The sequence below is a fragment of the Vombatus ursinus genome, unplaced genomic scaffold (genome assembly GCF_900497805.2).
Source record: "Vombatus ursinus unplaced genomic scaffold, bare-nosed wombat genome assembly UNPS02005659.1, whole genome shotgun sequence".
Taxonomy (NCBI): Eukaryota; Metazoa; Chordata; class Mammalia; order Diprotodontia; family Vombatidae; genus Vombatus; species Vombatus ursinus.
Window position 1 is genome coordinate 23029786 of NW_020945437.1, and position 19931 is coordinate 23049716.

The 19931-nt window shown below is 42.0% G+C and overlaps 2 protein-coding genes across 2 annotated transcripts; both read left to right on the forward strand.

Moving 5' to 3' along the window:
* Positions 1–816: 816 nt before the first annotated feature.
* Positions 817–1770, forward strand: LOC114032710 (olfactory receptor 2AT4-like). The gene has a single exon (XM_027848091.1). The coding sequence runs from the start codon at positions 817–819 to the stop codon at positions 1768–1770; it is 954 nt and encodes a 317-aa protein (XP_027703892.1).
* Positions 1771–15946: 14176 nt separating this feature from the next.
* LOC114032711 (olfactory receptor 2AT4-like) lies at positions 15947–16903 on the forward strand. Its single transcript, XM_027848092.1, has one exon. The coding sequence runs from the start codon at positions 15947–15949 to the stop codon at positions 16901–16903; it is 957 nt and encodes a 318-aa protein (XP_027703893.1).
* The last annotated feature ends 3028 nt before the right edge of the window (positions 16904–19931 follow it).

A 19931-nucleotide genomic window follows, 5' to 3' on the forward strand; every position in this document is an offset into this window, starting at 1 on the left:
GAAATTGAGGCAAACAGAGTTAAGTGATTTGCCCAGGGTCACACAGCTAGTAAGTGTCTGAGACTCCATTTGAACTCAGGAAGGTGAGTCTTTCTAACTCCACACTGGGCACCATATCCACTGCACCACCTAGCTCTTTCTCATTTAGGATCATGGGTTTTCATAGAAGTCGATATGTTCTTGACATAAAGCTCTACTCCACTCCCTTTTTATCTAACCTAATATTTATGAATAATATGTATTCTTTATTCATTGTATTGCTGTCATGAATATCCCTGATGAATATTAGAAACACAAGAAGCTAGATACAGTCCTTCCTGGAGAAGAAAGGGAAAGTATTTATAAAAGCAATCTGCTTGAAAAAGGCAGGGATAAAAATATAAAGGTGTAGTTGTCTCTGGACCTTAGCCAGTAGAATTTACAATAAATACGTTATTTTTAAAAAAAAATTAATAGTCTCACTTACTGCAATTCTATGTGTTGTAGTTTTGCAGTTTTGGTGAACAAGGGGTCAAGTTAGCTATGGTTGGAGTGAGCAAGGTCTAGGCAGAGGCTTTAGATTATGAACTTAGAAAAACTGAAGTATCTTTTACTTTATTTCATGGCCATGACAAAAGCATCTAGAAGAAACATCTGCTTTTTTGGAAATGGCTATGTGGGGAGTAATCACCTTTATCTCTCCCAGGGCAATGAGATGAGAATGTACTAGAAAGTCAAGCCTAGAGTTTGTTTCTATAAGAGCCAACATTTTTACGGTTGTTTCCATTTCCAGATGTTCCTGCTGCCCATCTCCATGACATCAAGTTTCAACCTACCATGGATACAAGAGCCTGTAACAGTTCAGATGACTCCCCCACCTCTTTTTATCTGATGGGCATCCCCTCCCTTCCAGAATCATTTGCCCTCCCTGTCTTCTTCATCTTCCTCATCCTCTATCTCCTCATTGTCACTGGCAACATTCTGATCCTGGCGGCTGTGGTGATTGACTCCAACCTTCACAAGCCCATGTACTTCTTCCTGACCAACCTCTCAGCACTGGACATCCTCTTTACCACAACCACCATCCCCAGAATGCTCTCCCTCTTCTTGTTAGATGACAGAATCCTCTCCTTCCCAGTCTGCTTCCTGCAAATGTACTTATTCCATGGCCTTGGTTGTGGGGAAGCCTTTATCCTGGTGGTCATGGCCTATGACCGCTACGAAGCTATCTGCCACCCATTGCACTATACAGTCCACATGACCCCACAGGTCAATGCCAATCTGGCAGCTGGTGCCTGGCTAGCTGCCTTCCTGCTGCCCATTCCAGCTGTAGTTCAGTCATCCCAGATGACCTTTGGCACCTTGGCCCAGGTCTTCCACTGCTTCTGTGACCACCTGGCAGTGGTGCAGGCCTCCTGCTCAGACCCCACCTTCCAGACATTCCTGGGTTTCTGTTGTGCCATGGCTGTTTCCTTCATGCCCCTGCTACTGGTGGTCCTATCCTATGCTCGAATTCTCATCTCCATCCTGAAGATCAGCTCAAAGGAGGGCCGGGCAAAGGCCTTCTCCACCTGCACATCCCATCTCCTTGTTGTTGGCACCTACTATACATCTATTGCCGTGGCCTATGTGGCCTACAGGGCTGACCTTCCTGTGGACTTCCACATCATGGGAAATGTGGTATATGTCATCCTCACACCTGTGGTGAACCCCCTCATCTACACCTTGAGGAACAAGGATGTCAAAGCAGCCATCACCAAATTCATGATTCCCTGGAAAAGAAGACTGTGAGCTTCCTACCAGCTGCATCTACTTCTCCCCACTCACCCCACCAGCTATTTATATCACCCAGTACATCAGTCACACCTGACTGACAAGGAGAGCCATTCAATTGTCCCACTGGGTGTTAGTTCTTTCCCAAAGCTGCAACACATCTACCTCCTGCCTTTGCAATTCTAGACATGTAAGGTCAACAGAGTAAACTGGTCACATGCAGACCAGAATCATAAGTCTTTTTGATTACCTCAGATTCCTAGTGTTAAAACAGACTTCAGAAATCATCTACTACGCAACCCTTTCCCAAATCAGGAATCACCAGGATAGGATAGCACCACCAAGCCAATACCTCTTCAAGGTGTCTTCCAGCCTCTGTTTGAATGCCTCCACTGCTGAGAAGCTCACTTCCTATTGAGGCAACCCATTTCATCGTTGGATAGCTCCAATTATCACAGAATTCTTCTTTATACTGCGCCCAAGCGTCAGCCACACCAGTTCACAAGCAAGGATCTTAGAGATCATCTTGTTCAGGGGTTCTTAATATGAGGTAGGTTTCATGAATTTGGATGGGGAAAAAATGACATCTTTATTTTTTTTTAATCCCTAACTGAAATTCAGCACTTCCTTCAATTTGGGATACCGGCAATAAACATGATTCTGAGAAGAGGTGCATTGACTTCTCCAAATTGCCAAACTATGACACAGGAAAGTTTAAGAATCCCTAGTCTAGTCCAATTCTGTTATTTTAAGATCAGACAAGGTGGAATAGTGAAAAGTATGCTGGCTTTGGTGTCAGAAAGTCTGAATTCAAATCCTGGGTCTTTGGAATGATGATGAAACATGCTGCCCATCCCTTGACAGTGAAATGATACATTCAAAATGCAGAGTAAGACATTCATTTTTAGACATGGTTAATGCAGGAAGACTATGTGTATTTGTTACAAAGATTTTGTTTTTCTTTTTTTCAATGGGGGGGAGTAGACATGGAGGTGAGGAAATAAATGCTTATTAAATCCTGGCTATATGAAATCTCAAGTAAGTCATTATCTCTCTGCTGACTTCAGTTTCCTCATCTGTAAAATGGGGCTAACAACCCTTACACTCCCTCCCTCACTGGGCTTCTGTGTGGAAAGCACTCATTGGAGTGTCGAGTGCCATAGAAATATGAGCTATGGTTTACCAATGAGGAAAACGAGACAGAGATTTGCCCAAGGTCACACGGTAATTACAGAGCCGAGATCTGAACTCAGGTCATCTGGCTCCTTCCATTACTTCACAGAGGGTATCTGCTTCTGATTGCCTGGGCTTGTAGGTGCAGGATGTCGCACACCAGGGTGATCAGCAGGGCTACAAGAGTCTCTAGGTTTGGAACACAAAGACATCTGAACGTGAATCAGACATGGAGCTGACTGACAGGCCACAGCAGCTCTCAGCCTTCCCAAGAGCAGGCTTCTGAGGATGGCGTTTTTCAGTGGCATATTCCCTCAGAGCCTGTTTGTTGTCTGATGATGCTTCCTTGGCAGGCACCACATCGATGCAGGGGAAGACCACCAGACTTAGCAGCGAGAGGCCTCACCTCTGGTCCCACTTCTCATCACTGATCTGCTGAAGTCACTTCCTTTCTCTGTTTCCTCCTTTGAAAAATTGGGATCAAAACCCCAACCTGCCAACTCCAAAGGGATTAAAGAAAGTCATGATTTTAAAAATGCTGTAGGGCATAGTGGAAAAGGTTCTGAATTTGGCACGGGGAGACTTCTGGACCCCAAACTTACTAGCTACATGACCTTGAGCAAGAACTGTCACCCTCTGGGCTTCAGTTTCCTCATCTGTAAAATGTGTGTGTGTGTGTGTGTGTGTGTGTGTGTAAGACTACTTACACTCCTTGCTTCACAAGATTATTGTAGAGCTCTCATTTTTAATGAGATTTGTCACCAGTTATGAACTTTGTAAACCACCCAGAGCCCTGCTCATAGAAGGCATGGAAGAGATGATTAACAGATTGAACTGCACTGAATTTCAGCCTTGAGCTCACAAATGTTTGGCTATCCTTGAGCTGCTTGAGCTCTCTCCCAGTAATAAGAATAACAGACATTTCTAGGATCCTTTAAGGTCACCTCACTCTTAACCATTGGAGCTGAAACTCAAACTCAGTTCTCTATAGTCTAAGACCATAGTTGGTGGTAGTTGTTGCCAGTAGATGCCCTCCATTGGCATAGTCACCCAGGACCCAAGGTCACCTCTATAGCATGACAGAGACATCAGAGTAAAGATGATAATAATCACTATCAATGCTTTTTCTAGGACCATGAGACATACCAGCCAACAAGAAATTGTTGCATATCAGCTGATGCATTTTGCTAAAATTGAGTCTGAACTAAGGATGAATTTTAACCACCTCTTCTGGTCTTCTTGACCTTATTACAACATGTCTCTGTCTCACCTTCTTCCAACCAATTCCTATCAACAATGAGCAGGCACAAATCACTTTGAGTTTATCACTGGGATGATACATTAAAATTCAGGTCAGATCCACATGTGCCCCAGTGTTGCAACATTAACCATTAAAAACCACAAAATCAGACTTTTTTCCATTTTCCTGGCTCCAGAAGATATTTAAAATAAAATTTTCTCGACAATGTCTAGCTGCCTCCTGATTGTGCTCCTTTCTTTACACGCTGATGATAACAATTATTGTCACAATAACAAAAGCACTAAGAAGCAGCCCTGGCATAATTGACAGAGAGCTAGCCTCAGATCCAGGAAGAGCTGGGTTGAAATCTCACCTTTGAGACATACTGACCGTGTGGCTCCCTGGATAAAGAACTGGCAACTCTCTGACTATGTCGAAGAGAAGGTGTCAATCTACATTGGTCGAAATTGGAAGTTCCCTAAATCAATGAGATCACATTTCTTATCCCTATCTCGAATAACAGCACAAAAGCATTTATATAGGACTTTACAGTTGCAAAGTACTTTACATATATTAGCTGATTTGATTCTTACACCAAATCTGTCAAACAACTATGAAGAGAGTTATGATCGCCATTTTATAGACAAGAAAACTGAAGGGCAGAGAGAGAAAGGGAGGGAAAGGGACTTGTCCAAGGTCTTGCAATGTGTAAGTGGCTGAGCCTGGTCTCCTAACCTACATCCACCAAGAGATCACCCAGTTAAGTACTGGTCTAAGGCTATGCCTTTGACTGCTTTCTTTTCCTTTGCACAGAGATTAGGAAGTTTCTGGAATCATTCAGGGGAATTCTGTAGGGAAATTTTCTTTAGATCAGTTCCAGCTAAGGACTTCCAGTTCCCTTTCTTACCCCCATTGATCCTATTCTAGGCTTTTTTTTTCTGGACTGATACTTACCTAGGCCCTAATCCTAAAAACCTCCCCTTTTCTATAAGAGTACCTACTGTGTCGTAGTAGAAAGAGCACCAGTCGTTGAGTCAGAAAGTCTAGCTCTGACTAATATAAACAGTGTGACCTTGTACAAGTCACTTAATGACCATAGACCTGTCTGTTTCAACTGTAAAGTGAGTGGAGTAGGCAGACATAATGACCTCTAGGTCACTTCTAGCCTGAAAGTAAGATTCTATTTCTTAGGAAAGTATTTTATAAACTTTAAGTACCCTAAAATGTGAGTTATTATTATCATTACTCTACACTTAACTTTGACCAGTTAGTCCCATGTGATAGGATCAATATCTACCAGAGTTCCCACTTTCCCTCCACCTCCAACATAGGTTAAGAAAAGGCAACAAAGCCAAGGCTGGATTGGCCTAGTGGTGGCTCAAGGTTCAAGCTATGCCTCCCTTGATGCAGCTTCCTGGTGATCTTTGGCTGTGTGGACATGGCTTCTTGGTCACCAAGGGGTATAAAAGGTTCCCATGAGTCACCACTTTCTAACCTACTGACATGGTTCTATACAGAGATGAGAAACCTGTGTCTGTAGAAGCTAAGTATCATTATAGCCTTGTTGCAAATCCTTTCTCTGGTTGGGCTAAGTAACCCTCCTATTGTTAAATGTTCAATGACTTACAAGTGCTTCATTTCATCACAACACCAAACCTGAACTAACAGGATGCAGGCCTCATCCCAAGAGCCCTTGGGAGGCACCCCATCTTGCTCTCTCTTAATGTCACCAGTGATGCTTGGCTTCTTGGGTCTTCCACTTCTCCCAGGTTCTGTTGATTTCAGGGTAAATACCTTCCTTTTCCTCAGTGCATCTGACACACATCTTCCATGTTTCCACACTTGAAAAGATTAATGATGTTTTTGCCAAGAATCTTCCCTTGATTCAAATCCTAGTCTCTTCCCCTTCCAGACATATACCTTGATACAGGGTTTCTTCATCTGGGGTCCATACAATAGATTTCAGGGAGGTCTGAATACAAAATACATTCTTAAAATGTATTTTGATAACTGTATTTCATGATAGTTGGTTTCTTTAGGAATTTTGTGAATTTTATTTTATGCAGTTAAAAACATTGTTCTGAGAAGGAGTTTGTAGGCTTCACACAACTGCCTAAGGGGTTTATGATGCAAAAAAAGGCCCTTTAGTAGATGGCTGGTCCCTCTGATGATGAGTTTCTTTACAGTTAGCTAGGCTGGTTCTTGGATAACAAACACACAATCCATAGTTGGATCCACACTCAGATTTCTGGCCTGGCAGGACCTGCCAAAACCTGAGTTGCCCTGGCACCATGGTCTCTAGAAGATCAAGGAGACTTTCATGTTACATTGGAATATTTGAGGAAGGCTTGAGAGGGGACTCAAGGCTGAAGCTAGGGTTTTCAAAGAGCTTTCCTGGCCCTTAAGGGAGAGAAAGGGAAATTGATAAGTTGACAGAACCCATGACTGTCAAATGGTACAGCCAAGGTCTCGAACTCTGAGATCCCTTTTATTTGTGGCCACTGAAGCCAGCTGAGAAAGAATTTTGAACATAGAACACAGAAAATTAGTGCTGTAAGGGACCTTAGGACAGACAAGACAGAATGTCAAAGGTGGAAGAGACCTTAGAACACAGAATGTTAGAGCTGAAGAGACCTAATCCATTATGTAATAATAGTTGCCAACATTTATATTGTACTTAAAGGTTTGCAAAACATTTTACGAAGGTCTCATTTGATCCTCACAACAACCTTGTTAGGTAGGCACTATGATTATCCCCATTTTACTGATGAGGAAACTGAAGGTAAGAGAAGTGGTGAATTGGCCAGGATCACACAATGAGTAAGTGACTGAGTCTGGTTTTGAACCTAGGTCTTCTTCATGCCAAGTCCAGCACTATCTGCTATGAAACTTATGTAACTAAACTGTCAGGGGTAGTCAGAAGATTGATTGGTTGGTGGATTAGGAGATGGAAGAGAACTTAGAGATCACTTAGTCCAATCATTCATTTAAAAGATAAGGAAATTGAGTACCCAAGAGAAGAAGCTACTTACTCCCACAGATAGTCATTTTTAAAAATCCACTAGGATTTGAATCCAAGACCTCTAACCCTAAATCTAGTGTCCTTTTCACTAAACTATACTGCTTCTCATCTAAATACAGAGGCTGGTTCAGCTTCCTAGGCTCACCAACTGACTCTGGACTTTTTATATGGCCGTAGCTACCACCATAGTCCTCTGGGAGAAAAGATCCTATCCATCAGGCTTAATGCACTTGTAATATTGTATACAACTGTCATCTAGCTTGCTACTCTAGCTCTCTACTAGGCTGAAAGCACCAGAAGAGAAGGGACCATATCTTGTCTAAACTTTGCATATCCCCCCAGCACGCAGCATACAGTAGGTATTTAATAAATGTTTGTCAAATAAATTAATGAATGAATGAATGAGAAAGCTCCATCTAGGGAAGTATCATTTTTTCACACTTTCATCATACCCTGTCACTCCTCTCAGTAAAATATGTTTCTTTGGGTCAGAGATTATTTGTATTCCCAAAGCCTACTAGAACAAGGCAGGTGTTTAGCAAAGGCTTGTGGAGTTGTATTGGTTTATTTTATTATTACTACTACTAGTAATAATAATAAATGGCAAAATAATAATTCCTCACACATTCAGGGCACATTGCAGTTCAAAAAGGGATTTATAGTTTATAAAACATTTTTCAGGTTACAACTACTCTCCTGGTTTCAAAGTGTTTTATTATTTCAAATAGCTCTATTATTTACAAAGCATTTTACAGATAATGTAGCCTTGTACAGGTTTCAAAGAACTTTATAGTTTAGAAAGTACTTTCATATCAATTATCTCCTTCTAACTTCATAACCACAGTGTGAGAATCAGAATCTCAGAGCTGAGGAGAGACCTGATTGGTCATCTAAATTAAGCCCAACTTGAAGCAGGGATTCTAACTAACATACCCTCAATGTGTGGTCATCCAGGCTTTGCTTAACTGTTTCCAGTGATGAACTCACTGTTCCCTAAAATAGCCCATTTTACTTTTGAGAAACTCTAATTGCTAGGAAGATTTTCCTTACATTGAGCCAAAATCTGCTTCTAAAAAACTTCACACACACACAGTCTCACACACACACACACACACACACACATACACACACACACCTATTGTTATTGATTAACTCTCTCTAGGGCCAAACAGAACAAGTCTACACTCTCTTCTCTATGATAGTTCTTCAAATACTTGAAGACAGTAATCACGCCACCCCTAAATTTCTTCAGGCTAAACATCTTCAGTTCCTTCAATCAATTATCATATGATGTCCAAGTCAACCTCTGGATGCTCTTTGTTAACATTGCTTATCAATAAGATAGACAAAATAGAGATCATTATCCCCATTCTACACATGAGCAGTTGGGTCTTAAGATAGTTAAGTGACTTTTTCAAGATCACACTGCTTGTAAGCAGAAAAACTAGGACACAAGTCTTCTCACCAATATACTGTGCTGCAAGCTCTATAATTGGGTAATAATTCATAATTTGGAAACAAGGTGCTGACTCTAGCTACAGATATATCATTGCCCATGGCACTACTCCAGGTACAAGAAACAGGTTGCTAACCATGGTGCTGACTTAGCTTAGTTCCTGGTTTGTTTATTATTGTTTATGGATCTTAGGATCTGGAGCTAGAAGGGACCCTAATTAGAGGTCATCTAGTACAATCCCCTCATTTTCTGGATGAAGAAGCTGAAGCTAAGATAAATTAAGTAATTTGCTCAAGGTCATATAAGTAGCTAGCAGCAGAGCCAGGACTTGAAACCACATCCTCTGATTCACCATCAAATGCTGGCTAAGCTGCTTCATATAAATTAACCATCCTCATATTAGAGTTTTTACTAGTGAGGGTTTCAGAGATGAACCAGAGACTCTGCCTCCATACTATCTATTGGCTGAGTCTGCAATTAAAGCATACCTGGAGTCATGCTCTATGTCCTACCCTGGTCTAACGTGTCTTCTTCAGCCCCTGGATAGTGGGGTTCTTTTATAAATAATCAATAGGTATTTATTGAGTATTTACTATATTCAAAGCACTGTGTAAGACATCCTTTTATGATGTCTCATTGATTCATGTGTGCAATTAGGGGTCAGATGTGTTTACAGATGGGATAATTGAGCCACTTTAGGCCAGTGGCCTAGGATAAAGTTTGGCTCACAGGTAAGTCAGTGCCCCGGCTTCTGTCTGAGATATGACATTCTGAGGCCCCACTATCATTCACAGATTGAGTGGGAAGATGAAATAGAGTCAATATAAAAAGGATGGAAACTGTCACTTGTAGCCCCACATGCTTGGAATGCACCCCCTCCTTAACTCCACCTTATAGTCCCTCTCCTCCTCTAAGGCACAGCTCAAGTACCATCTTCTGTATATTTTCCTAAATCCCCCCAACTGCTGATGTCCTCCCTATGGACCCCTTTCTCAGAATCATGTTTTTAAATGCATAACAGGAAACTAAACATATTGAAATATAGTTATCACATTGTTTTTAAAAGTTCACAGACCCTAGGTTAAGAATCCCTGCCCTAAACCCCTCATTATATAGAGAAGGAAACTGATGCCTAGAGAGAAAGTGAGCTGCTTAAAATCACACAGATCTTAACGGCAATGGGATTTGAACCCTGCTTACCTAACTCCAGCTCTATGGATCTTTCCCCTCCACCACAAAGTCATGGATATATGAAAATGTTTTATAACCAGAAAGTACTATACAGAAGGGAGGCATAGTTATTGTTATTGCTATGGGGGCTAAAGCAGGAACATAATGCCCCCACTTCCTGGTTAATCTCAAATAAGCAAACCCCAGAGGCTCTCCTCTTCTCCTCTGGTGCCAGACAGTTGTTATTGTCTGTCTGGCAGGCAGCATCCCCAGGGCAGGAGGGAGAAGAAACCTCAGGGGCAGAGGTGCTGGTGCTGATCTCCAATAGTCTGGGGGAGGTATCAGTCCCTCTAGGCAAGAGAAGAGGTGGAAGGGGGTGAGGAAAAATCATTGTCCTAGATTTAAAGGAGCTAGGGATCAGCCACAGTTGGACTCCCCTAACCCCACAGAGCTGGATGCCTGTGGCTGGCCAGGTGGGGAGGGGAGACCCTGGAACCAGGCTTTCCCAATCTTGGCAGGTGAGCAGGGGCATAATATGTAGGGCCCCAGATTCCTAATGTCTCAGGACTTCCCAGGGCTGTGCCAAGAGGCAAAGTCAGAGAAAGAAGGGAGACAGGGATAGGACAGCCTCTATCATTCTCCATCTCTGAGCTCTGAAAAGGGAAGTTCCAACTCTGTATATCAACAGGGCAATATGGCACCCAAAAGAAGCTGATGCAGTCTTAGCCATCACTGAGAAGCACAGTGCTCAGGACCAGACCAGTGATAACCCTGTTGTTCTCTGCCTTGGTCAGACCATATCTGGAATGCTGTTTGTAGTTCTAGGGCAACACAATAAGAAGGATGTTGATAAGTCAGAAAGCATCTGGAGAAGGGAGACAAGGATGGTGAGGAACCTCTAGACTACAGTATTTAATAATCAGTTGAAGGAACTAGAGATATTTAGCCAAGAGAAGAGAAAAGAGAACTTAAGGGGAACATGAGAATTACTTTTAAGTATTTAGAGGGTTTTCTTGGGAAGGAGAGATTAAATGAGTCCTGCTTGGTCCCTGGGTACAGAAATCAGAAGGCTGTAGGAAAGCTGATGAAGAGGCATATTTAACCTCAAAGTAAGGAAAACATCATAATAATTAGACTTGTCCTATATTGGAATGGGCTGCCTCCACCCATCTTCAAGCAAAAGCTGGATGATCACTTGCTGGGGGTGCTATGGACCGAATTCTGGTTCAGGTATGGGTTAACTAGATGGCCTCCTAGTTCTCTTTTTGATTTGGAGATCCTGTGAAATTCTGTGTCTCAGAAGTTTGATGATTAGATGATGTGGTTCTTGACCACAATAACCCAGGAAGACCATTTCCTAAGGTGCTGAGACAGTCATGAACTGCATTAATAAAGAGAGAACTCACATTTATAAAACCATGGAGCCTTGAGGTTCTCTTTAGCAATTAAACATACCTTCTATATTCATTCCTATACTATTCTTTTGCTCAGAAACCTTTTCTTTATACAACACAAAAAAGATGAGCCCCAGCCTCAATTCACAACAAAATTAAGCACAGAAGATAGAATGAAGTGAATGACATAGAACAGAATTTAGAGCTGCAGATTAACCACAGAGAACAACTAGCCTAGCCTCCTTATATTTTAAAGGAGATTAAATGACTTGTACAATGACACAGTGTAGCAGAGTCAGGATTTGGACTTCCTTGCCCTGATTTCCAATCCAGTGCATTTTCCAACACAGCATTCTCTGTAGCAGCAAGGATTGGAATGGGGCATGATGGGGCAAAAAGGGGTGGAATGGATGAACTGGAGTTCCGGAGGGGGGAACTGAGACCTTGGTGGGGAACCCCATGTGGCCTTCTAGGTCCTCAAGTTTGGCCCTTTGACTAAATCCTAACTTCACAGAATAAATCCCCTTAATAGAAGGATTTGTTCTGTAAAACTTGGAGTCAGTCAAAAGACTGCACCCAAGGACCTAGAAGACCACGTGTAGCCTCGAGGCCACAGGTTCCCCACTCCTGGACTAGACTATTGGAAAAAGGCTTTGGATATCCAGTCCAATCCCTTCACTTCAAGGAGCCCAGTAAGCAGGTTGACCTCATTCAGTTGATTTGCTGGGCACTTGAAACTGGGCCAAGCTTGAGGCCAATTGTGACAGCAGAGAAGTCTGTCTTTGGCTTGTACCACCACCACTTCCTCATTTCAGTGCCTCCCGCCCCACCCCATCTCACCTCAAGTGCCTGGGTGCTCTCCTCTCCTTTTACTAGGAGGAAAGAGTCTGATAAATTTGTTCCCACCAAGATGCTGGGAATGAACATGCTCCTTCTTCCAGAGATGCTTTCACTTTTATAAGAGGTCAATAATTACTGCAAAGGAATAAACCACCATTGGACAAGTGAGAGGGGGTTGGAGACTTTGGGTCAGAGAGACACCTAATGTCCCCTGTCATATTACATAGACAATCTCCCACCGTACATGGGTCCCATCTAAAATATTTTTGTGTATATGGGACATTTGCATATTGAATCTCAGTGATTTCCATTCTCCCCCGAGGGCTTCCTTATCACCATCTCTAGTCATATCACAGATTCCATTGATTTGGAATTTGTTCTTAATTTCACTTCCCAAACTTGTCAGGGCCACTATGGGAGGTCTAGGGCAGTTGGAGATGTTCATCCTGGGAAAAAAAAGGATTTGGGGGAAAGTAAACTCTATGTTCAAATAACTGGAGAGATGTTGTGGAGAAGAAGGAGATTTGTTTTATTTGAATCCCAAGTAGAGAAATAGAAATAATGGATGGAAAGATTCCTGGACTGGGAATGAAGAGACCTGAGAGGGATGGTATGGTCTAGTGCAGGAGTGGGGAACCTGAAGCCTCAAGGCCTCATGTGGCCCTCTAGGTCCTCAAGTGTGGCCCTTTGACTGAATCCAAACCTCACAGAACACCCCTGGTCTAGTGAATAGGAAAATGGACCTCAAATCAGGAAGACCTAGGTTCAAATCTTACTTTAGATGCTTTTTAGCTGTGTGACCCTGGACAAGTCACTTTAACTCCTTTGTCTTCCAGTTTCCTCATCTGTAAAACAAGGAAATAACTCTAAATCTATGATCCTATGAGTTCCAGCTGCACTGCTGAATCACTGTGTGACTTTTAGCAAGTCATCCTCTTTGTGCCTGTTTCCTTATCTATAAAATAAGAGAACTGGACTAGATCTCTGGCGTTCTTTCAGTTATGACAGTCTACGATTCTAGTCTTGGATCATCCTCCTGAGTTCAAATCCAGCCTCAGACTCTTCCTAGCTGTGTGACCCTGGGCAAGTAGCTTAACTCTGTTTGCCCCAGTTTCCTCATCTGTAAAATGAGCCAGAGATGGAAAGGGCACATAGTAAATGATGCTTCAATTATTCAGGTGTTTACCATGTACTAGATATTGTTCCAGATTTTCGGGATAAAAAGATAAAATAAAAATCAGCCTTAATTTATTATTATCCACATTTTACAGATAAGGAAATTGAGGCAAACAGTAGTTTAAGTGGCTTGCCTAGGGTCACACAGTTAGTAAGTATCTGACAGTAGATTTGAATTCAAATGAAGAGATTTCAACCCAGGTCGCCCTGGCTCCAAGGCCAGCTCTCTGTTCATGACACAGCACAATGCATACAGCTAAGTAATGACAACGCATATTTAAGAAATTTAAAGAAGGACAAAACACTAGAAACTGGAGGAATCAGAAAAGGACTGAAGGTATCCCTTGAGCTGTGCTTTGGAGGAAGCTAGGGGCAGCTAGGTAGTACAGTGGTTACAGTGCCAGGCCTAGAGTCAGGAAGACCTGAGTTGAAATCCGGCCTCAGACACTTACTATCTGTGTGACCCTAGGAAAGTCACTTAATCTTATTTGCCTCAGTTTCCTCATCCATAAAATGAGCTGGAGAAGGAAATGGCAAACTACTCCAGTATCTTCGCCAAGAAAACCCTAAATGGGGTCAAGGAGAGTCAGAAATGAGTGAAAAAAATGACTGAACAACAAAGGATTCTAACAGGTAAAGAAGAAAGGAGAGAGTGTATTCCAGGCAAAAAGGACCATCTGTGTCTTTACACAGAAGATATGAAGATAAGAGATGGAATGTCCGGTAAGGGGAACAGCTAGTTGGGCTGTTTCATGGGGGCATAGAGTATAGGAAAAGGAGTGATATGAAACAATACTTTAATCCTTCCATAACCCACCTCCTGAGGTGGGTACAATGAAAGGACTCTCTGAGTCTTAAAAACTATTAGAGACACCTGGAATTAATTTTTTTTAAAAAAAAATGAAAAAAACCTTTACGCAAGTGTTTAACATGCACCCAGAAATGTGCTAAGTGTGTGCTGGGGGCAGTGGGGGCGAGGAAGCAAATACAGTTTGTGCCCTGAAGGAGTTTACATTCTAATGGGGAAAACAACACATATGAGGAAGTGGTAGTTACAGAAGTCTGAAATTATAGAAAGAGGCATGGTGAGTGGAGCTATAGGGGAATCATGGGCAGAAATAAACAGCAGGTCTAAACAACTGAAAAGGAAATTAATGTCCAGTTTCCAAGAAAGCCCAATAAAGGACAAAGCTACAGGTCTCTTTGCCTATATTCATGTCAAGGAGGTCCATTGTAGGAAAGGAACAGACTCCTAAGGCTAAGACAGAAACAATAACATAAGTCCAGAAAAAACTGTAATAGACAGGGAGGAACAAACATTTATTAAGTGCCTACTATGTGCCAGGCACTGTACTAAGCACTTTACAAATGCTATCTCATTTGATTCTCACAACAACCCTTGGAGATAGGTGCTATTATTATCCTTATTTTACAGTTGAGGAAACTGAGGCAGACAGAAATGAAGTGACTTGCCCAAGATCATATATCTAGTAAGCATCTGAGGTTGAATTTGAACTTAGGTCTTCATGGTTCACGGTTCAGGACACAACATAACTGTTTTTGACAGGTCAAAAGAAAGATCTTAGCTTGGTCCAACAGCCTGCCCTACAGTATTTAGTGGGATTCATCCAATTGGCACCACCTGCAGGGTTTTAAGCCAGAACCACCTGCCACCCCACATCTCTTGTCCCCAGTTTGATGATTCTAATGGATGACCACTGAAGGAGCTCACTTTCATACCATCCTTGTGTAACTGAGGTTTCTCTAACACTTGTGTCTTCCTTGCAGGAAAAGTGCATGAAAATGGAGATAGAAAGAGGTCATAAATCACAGATGTTTGAGCTGAGAGAGAGCTTAGAGGTCATTTAGTCGCACCCCCATTGTACAAATGAAGAAATTGAGGTTCAAAGAGGCTGTGACTTGACCAAAGGAACAGGTTAAAAGTGACAGGGGCAAGATTGAAACCCAAGTCCTGTGACTCCAAATCTAGCATTCTTTCCACTAGATCCCACTGCCTTCTCCAGATGGCTTGAATTCCCTGGGATTACAGATCTGGTAAGTCTCATCTACTCCAAAAACATTTATTAAGTGACTACTATGTGCCATGCACTGTGCTAAGTGCTGGGGATACAATTAATATATAGTCCCTGCCCTCAAGGAACTTACAATCTAATAAGAGGAGACAATGCACAAAAGGTGGCAGGAAAGCAAGGTTGGGGGAAGGGAGAGACACCAGGGAGCATCATACTGTGGGGAGTTGAAACCAGGCAGCAAAGTGGAGTGAGCTGAGTCCAGTTTCTGCCGTCTACAAAGAAAGGCTTTGGGGGAGTTTGGTACCCCACCCTCCAGCCCTCCAAAAAGAGGGGAAAGGAGGCTAAGGGAGATGGTGTCAATCAAGACTTGCATTGGCAGCAGATGGGGGTGAGAGTAGAAGTGATGAGCTAATCTTGGGAGAGGCATCGTGTTCCTTGGAATTGAAACCAGGCAAAGTAGCAGATGCAAAATGGAACTCGGGTCTTGTTGGTCTAAGAACATTGCTCTTTGAAATGCACCATGCCCCCTTCCACTTCGCAGTGGCTGCATTAGAGATGACGGTAGATAGGCATGTGCCCAAAGAAAGGCAAAGACAGTAGGCATCTCTGTAAGGACTGACATTTTTCTAATGATTCCCATCTCCAGATGTTCCCAGCATTAGTCTCCATAGGGCCAAACTCTGTCTCACCATGAATGCATGGACCTGTAACAGCTCAGATGGCTTCCCCACCTCCTTTTACCTAATGGGCATTCCCTCCCTCCCAAAGTCCCTCTTCCTCCCTGTCTTTTCTATCTTCCTCATCCTCTATCTCCTTGTCATCACTGGTAACTCCCTGATTCTGGTGGCTGTGGTGATTGACTCCAACCTTCACAAGCCCATGTACTTCTTCCTGACCAACCTCTCAGCACTGGACATCCTCTTTACCACAACCACCATCCCCAGGATGCTCTCTCTCTTCTTGCTAGGTGATAGAATCCTCTCCTTCCCAGCCTGCTTCCTGCAAATGTACTTTTTCCATGGCTTCTCCTGCTCTGAGGCCTTTATCCTGGTGATTATGGCCTATGACCGTTATGAAGCCATCTGTCACCCATTGCACTATACAGTCCACATGACCCCACAGGTCAATGCCAAGCTGGCAGCTGGTGCCTGGCTAGCTGCCCTCCTGCTGCCCATCCCAGCTGTAGTCCAGTCATCCCAGATGACCTTTGGCACCTTGGCCCAGGTCTTCCACTGCTTCTGTGACCACCTGGCAGTGGTGCAGGCCTCCTGCTCAGACCCCACCTTCCAGACATTCCTGGGTTTCTGTTGTGCCATGGCTGTTTCCTTCATGCCCCTGCTACTGGTGGTCCTATCCTATGCTCGAATTCTCATCTCCATCCTGAAGATCAGCTCAAAGGAAGGCCGGGCAAAGGCCTTCTCCACCTGCACATCCCATCTCCTTGTTGTTGGCACCTACTATACATCTATTGCCGTGGCCTATGTGGCCTACAGGGCTGACCTTCCTGTGGACTTCCACATCATGGGAAATGTGGTATATGCCATCCTCACACCTGTGGTGAACCCCCTCATCTACACTCTAAGGAACAAGGATGTCAAAGCAGCCATCACCAAATTCGTGAGCCATTGGAGCAGAGGTTACCATTGAAGTCCTTGATGATGATGACAATAACAATAACAACAACAATAATAGCAATAGCTAACATTAATATGGTACTTATTATGTGCCAAGCACCATGCTAAGTGCTTTACAATTATTATCTCATTTGCTCCTCACAACAACCCAGCAAGGTGGGTACTATTATTGTCCCCATTTTACCAATGAAGAAACTGAAGTAAAAAGAGATTAAGTGACTTGACCAGGGTAACACAGCTAGTAAGTGACTGAAGATGGATTTTAATTCAAGTCTTCCTGACTCCATGACCCATATCTATCTCCAGAGCCACCAAGATGGAAAAAATGGAAAAGCTGTGTATTCCAAGCAATTGTCAGTTCTCCCACTAGATATTATCAATTAGTTGAAAAGTTAAAGGGCTCATTCACCTATCCATTGGTTAGGTGTTTACATTTCTTGGACTCAGCTAAAAGAGATCTTAGAACCTAAGTCATCCTAGACCTTTATTTTACATTTTCCCAGATAAAGGAAGTAATGAGCTTCAAGGTCACAGAAGCTGTAAGGAGCAGAACTAGGACTAGGATTCAGATCCTCTGACTCCAAATTCAGCATTTTATCACCCAAGCCACATGCAATGATCAGTCAACCAGTATAATGAATAGTTGTTTATGCCCACTTTCCCAGTGCTCTTAGTGATTTTCTCATTCCCCACAGTTACTCAATGCAATCTCTGTTCCAGCCAAATTGGTCTACTTTGTCCTTTGAATGTATCATGGGCCCCCAGCCTCCGAGACTTTGCTTATAATGATTCCTATGGCCCAAATATCTTCTTTCCCCTCCCCTCACTTATCCAGCTTTTAAAGCTGCTTCCAGAAAGCCTTCCATGACATCTTTATCAGTAAAGCGCTTCAAATAGTACTTTGTTTCCCCCGAGTTTATGTGCTTATGTTATACTGTATACTATATTTATCTTATTTATTATTATCTTATCTTATTTATGTCTTGTCCCTCTACTAGACTCTCAACCCAAAGAGGGCAGGGCCTATGCACTTATATAAATGCTAGCCATTGTTATTGTTATCATTATTCAAAAACTTCTGCACAAACAGAATCAGTACAGGGAACTTAAGCCAAAATTAGGAGAAAAGAAGGAAACCAGGAGAAAATGTATTTCAAATTTCCCTGATAGAGGTCTTAATTCTTAAATATATAGGTAACAGAGCATAATTTATAAGAATAAGAGCCATTTCCCAACTGACAAATGGTCAAAGTATATGAGCAAGCAGTTTTCAAAGGAAGAAATCAAAGCTATCTATACTCATATGAAAAATGTTCTAAATGACTAATAATTAGAGAAATGCAAATTAAAACAAATCTGAGGTATCACCTCATACACATCAGATTGGCTAAGATGATAGAAAAGGAAAATTATAAATGCTAAAGGGAATGTAGGAAAATAGTCATATTAATGAACTGTTGGTACAGCTATGAATTAATCCAACCATTCTGGAGAACAATTTTGAATTCTTTCTAAAAAGTTGAAAAACTATGCATACTATTTGACTCAGCAATACAACTACTAGGTCTATACACACCAAAGAGATCAAAGAAAAAGGAACAGGATCCATACATACAAAAATATTTATAATACCTCTTGGTATTTGGAATATGAAATGTAAGAAGAATGTCAGAATTAGAAAGGACTTTAGAACATAAGTTGTTAGAGCTAGAAGGGAACTTAAAAATTATTCAGTTTTTAATAGTGCTTTAAAGTTTTCAAAGTACTTTCTTCAGAACAATTCTATGACATAAGCAATATGCTCTAAGTATAATTATTCTTATTTTATCAACAAGGAAAGTGAAGTTCTGGTTGTTTTAATGACTTGTCCAGTGACACAAACTAATAAATGTCTGAAGCAGGATTAAAACTCATATCTCCTATTTTCAAAGCCAGCACTCAGCTAAAGAAAAGATCTTAACATGGAAAGTTATAGCTAGAAGGGATACAAAGCATCAAATATTAAAATTGGAGGGGTCTTAGAATTCATCTAATCCAAACCTATCTTTTACAAATGGGTAAACTGAGTCTCAGAGGAAGTAAAATGACTGCTGAAGGGAGTTCCTCTGCACACCAATTATAGAATTGGAATTTGGGGGGTTTTTTGTTTGTTTGTTTTTTTAGGCAATTGGGGTTAAGTGACTTGTCCAGGGTCACACAGCTAGTAAATGTCAAGTGTCTGATCTGAGGCCAGATTTGAACTCAGGTCCTCCTGACTTCAGGGCTGGTGCTCTATCCACTGTGCCACCTAGCTGCCCCCTATAGAGTTGGAATTTGAATGGAGGACTCCTGACTACCAGTCCAGGGTTCCTTGAGCCATATCTCACTGCTCCTTTGCTTCCATATACAATGGAAATGACACATAAAGAGACACCTAGATACAGAGTAAGTGTATCCTAATCACTTGTCTCTATGCCTTTGCACTGGTCATCCCACATTCCTGAAATACACACCCTCTATAACTCATAGTCTCTTAAATTCTTCATACAGTCTCCCTCTTACATTAAAAGGCAGCTCAAACACCATCTTCTGCATAAAGCCTTTTTTGATTTCTTTCCCCGCCATTGCTATCGCCCCCCCAAATTGTATTGTATTTAACTTCTTTGTATGTATTTACCGACTACATTTATGCTGCAGATGTGTGTATATGTGTACTTGTGGCTCTTCCATTACGCCACTGCAAGTAGGGATTGTTTCATTCTTTGTTCTTGGTGTATCCCCACTGACTAGTGCAGTGTCCAGCATATAGTAGGAACTTAATATTTATTTATTGAATGACTGTGAAACATGGGGTCCTAGATGTGGAGAATTGACAACAGCTACCTCAAGAATAAATTTGTTGCCAACACCTCTAACCAACCTTTAATTTTTAAACGATTATCCTGATGTTGGAGGGAACGGCTTAAAATGTAGTTGTGACATAATGAATTTATATATTTCCTACATAAGTAAGGAAAGTCATTAGCGTAAAAGGCGCTGCAAGCTCCAAATTATGTGAGTAG

Coding starts and splice junctions, on each gene's coding strand:
- LOC114032710 (XM_027848091.1), top strand. CDS start 817: ATGGATACAAGAGCCTGTAACAGTTCAGATGACTCCCCCACCTCTTTT.
- LOC114032711 (XM_027848092.1), top strand. CDS start 15,947: ATGAATGCATGGACCTGTAACAGCTCAGATGGCTTCCCCACCTCCTTT.